Source organism: Mus caroli, chromosome 6 (genome assembly GCF_900094665.2).
Source record: "Mus caroli chromosome 6, CAROLI_EIJ_v1.1, whole genome shotgun sequence".
NCBI lineage: Eukaryota > Metazoa > Chordata > Mammalia > Rodentia > Muridae > Mus > Mus caroli.
Window position 1 is genome coordinate 83235953 of NC_034575.1, and position 3531 is coordinate 83239483.

At 47.0% G+C, this 3531-nt stretch overlaps 1 protein-coding gene across 1 annotated transcript in view; it reads right to left on the minus strand.

Annotated features, from left to right (window-relative positions):
* Positions 1–2569: 2569 nt before the first annotated feature.
* The window catches only part of LOC115031287 (anthrax toxin receptor 1), a 51325-nt gene continuing 50363 nt past the window's right edge, over positions 2570–3531 (minus strand). Inside the window, exon 4 of the mRNA XM_029478221.1 lies at positions 2570–2830. Coding sequence (XP_029334081.1) covers positions 2570–2830 — 261 coding nt within the window. The remainder of the gene's footprint in view (positions 2831–3531) is intronic.

The window sequence follows — 3531 nt, forward strand, 5'->3', positions numbered from 1 at the left end:
ATGTAAAGGAGGGTCTCGTCACCCAGGAACTATTTGTACATTGTAAAAGCAGTATGGTCATGGGAGATCAACAAGCACAGCTTGGTAGGGTAACCTGCCATGAAATCACTGGCTTTAATAATTTACTACAATTGTTCTTTTTATTCACACTGATAGGACNTGCTTCCATCTGTCACGTGGAATATGAATATATACAACAAAATTTGGCTTATATAAAAAAAAAATCCTCCGTAAGAACAATAACAAGGGGTCAAACAAATAACACATGCAGTTTGCTAATTACAACCACCATCTCCTGTTGCTTACAGGGAATGACACAGAACTGATGGGCTTTGTAAACCACGTCAAAGTTCTTCCTGCTGTAGTCACCTACTATGAAAGGTAGTAACCTTGACAGTTTCTAGAAACTTCTAGCCATAATTCTGAATGACCAGGGAAGACATTCCATAAATTCTAAGGTCAAACCTTGCAAATTCGTCAGCATTCATTTTTCCTCAGACACTTCACCACAGCCCCTTGGGACACTGCACAAGGCCTGCTCTCGGAGTCTACTGCCTTCCCCGAAGCCCATGCTTGTTGAACAGCAACGCCAGCATCTTGGTTCATACTTTCTTATGGCTGCACAAATCCTGCAGCTGTAATGTGGGGTGGCCCGTTTTGTACTGCCAGCAGTCAAAACAGTTGCCATGGGCTCATAGTCTGCATGCTCTGAGCCTGGGGAGCCCATTCTCCTTAGAATGGTTTTCTGGGGCCCAGCAATGTCATCTCAGGTGGCTGAGACATTCTGGCACCTGTTTAACAAGGACTATACTAAACAAGCCTTGTTCTAATATAGGGGTACAGTGAGGGTGAGGGAGATCTTTTTCATAATTCCTGAAAAGCAGGGAGTGGTGGCCACAGGGAGAAGAGTGGGGTCTGGGGTACACTTGGGAAAGTGTTACTTTGGTGTCAGCACCATAGGTCTTGGACTTGGGCGTTCTTTCAGGTCNATTTTCCCCAGATAATAACGTTTATGCTGGTGGTTCCCCCATTCTCCTCTGCTTTTCTTTCTAAGGTAGGGATTACAAGCAGTGTTTATCTCTCTCAATTCTAACTGATGACCAACAGGCCATAAGAGATGTGAAGTACTGTGGGAAAGTATAATTGGATTAAATTGAGAACTAGTGCTGAGATTGATTAATAATGTCTGCCTTGGGAACAAGGATTGGTGTCTATGGAGTGCATGACACCTGGATGCCTCTGTTCTAAACAAGCTGAAAGAATGAGGCTAACTTGAGTTCTTGAAGGATCTTTGGAGATTACAGCCCAAAACATACATAAAAACTTATGCCCATTTTATATCTTTTGTTCCAGGAAAATGTTTAGAGGTTTAGGAGCCTAAAACAGGAATTTTGGGGCCTGTGGAAAACTGAGGAAGGAAGTATCATTTTGTACACTGCCTTTGACAATGACCTCTGTTTTCATGATTGGGTGACAGTGTCCAGAGTCTACATGAGGTTAAAGGGCTCNCTGACCAAGCAGCTTCAGAATAATGTAGAGGAGTGACATGGGGATTGTNGGCAGAGCTTTTCTATTACACACTGGATGTATTTCTCCTTGTTTCATAACTGGTAATACTTGTGAGCAGGTTGAAAGGCCAAGGAGAGATATACTGTACATACAATGGCCGGAGTAAAACAACTAGGAATGGTTTTCTTGCCAAGTCAGGACTACTGTCTCTTAGCTGGATGTAGAAATCTCTGGGGTCCTGGGTATTTGAAGATGAAGAACCTTGTGATTTCATGGGGAAGGCTCTGTGTGATCAGCTCTGATCTATGCCACAGTCAACCTTGATGTTTAAGGTGAATCCTTAGCAGGTTGCCTTTGACAATGACAAGGCTTGTTGGTTTAGAAACTGTGCCTGGCTNAAGCCAGCCATTTCTAGATGTAAGAGCTGGATACTCCCATCAACGCTTCTCCATCAGTGCTGAGCACTGACGTCCTCTAACTTCTAAGCATGGCAACACCTTTCCCCTTCCCTCATCACTGGGAAACCAGGAAGTTTGGGAAAGAGAATAGAGCATATGTTCTTTATAAGGCAACCTGCAGATCCCAGTTGGAGACCTATTTGATGCATACTAGGGACACTGCACATTTTCAGAGTTGCTGGGTGGTACCAGGGGTAGAGATGGCCTGGTTCCCAGTCCAAGAGTCAAGAGTCAAGTCAGTGAGGTCGCATTCAGAATCTCAGCCAGGTGTTTCTTATCCAATGCTGCATTCCATTCTTGAAAGTCACTTTCTTCCTGGTCTCCATGGGACATAATCTGGCTGAGAGCACTGTGGCAATGTGGCCATCTCCGGAACCTTCCTCTAGAGGTGAGGGGTCACAGGCTATAATGTGACTGTCATTGTCTCATTGTCTGTCTTCAGGCAGTTCAAAAATGCCCATTTTGTCCTGCCCATCACGACTTGCTTTTAAATCGTGCAAACATCAGCCACCACTCACCACATAGGCTGGGCAGATCTTTCTTTCAGCAGAGAAGCCTCCTGCTGGAGTTGCTCAGGCAGCCCAGAGCTCGGACTTTGGGTTCTAGACAGAAGGCCTTGGAGGAGGTCGGGAGGGGGGTGGTGCCCTGTTAGGGGGTGGGGCCTGAGGAGGAGGGGGGAGAGTGGATGGTGGGGAAGGAATGGGAGGNGTGGGGGCACTGGGGGCTGGGGGAGGGCAGTGGGGAGCAGGGGGTGGGGGTGTGTAGATAGGAGCGGGAGGTGGGGAGCTGGGGTGGTAGGTATTGTTCAGGGGATACTTGGCTGGCTGACTGTTCTTCACTCTGGTGAAGTTGATACAGCGTCCCTGGAAGAGAATCAGAGGAGGACCATGAACCAATGTCTTAAGGAAGAACAAGTGCTGAGCATGGTGGCCTTTGAGAGACAAGAGACACATTGACAACATGCTGCTGATGACCTAGTGACCTGATGTCACATTAGTCACTGGTCTCTGAATCCATGTCCTTTCNTGGGCTGGCTGGGTCTCAGAATTGTTAAAATCCATTTCCCTTACAGTCTCTCACTGTCTTGGGTGGGGATAGAGGGAAGTGGGCCGATGCTAACCTAGCTGTAACATTATGAAGGGTGTCCCATTTACTTTTAGCCTTGCCAGTAGGGTGTGGCCACCATTCCCTTGCCTGGGGGAAGAAACTAGTGTTGAGAAACAAGTCCTTTCCCCAGGCCCTGCACAGCAGACAGCTTTTGGGCTGGTCACAGGCATCTCTTTATACCTCTTGTAAGAAATTCCACCAGAGACATTTCATTGCTAAGCAGGTATATTTTTGAATTTGGTTTTTTCTGTGTGTGGCTTCCTAGGGACTTAGCAGGACAATACTGAGAGACCCCTCTGCCCTCTCCACAAACAGGTTCTGGAGCCAGCCTGAGGTAGCCCCACCTCCTGCNGAGCCCTCTCTGTCTTCTTTTACCAGGCACCAGGCCCCACACTTGCCCTGTGGCAAAGTCTCTTGTGCATGTCACCAGCTGTTAGAACTCTCATCATGCTTCCAT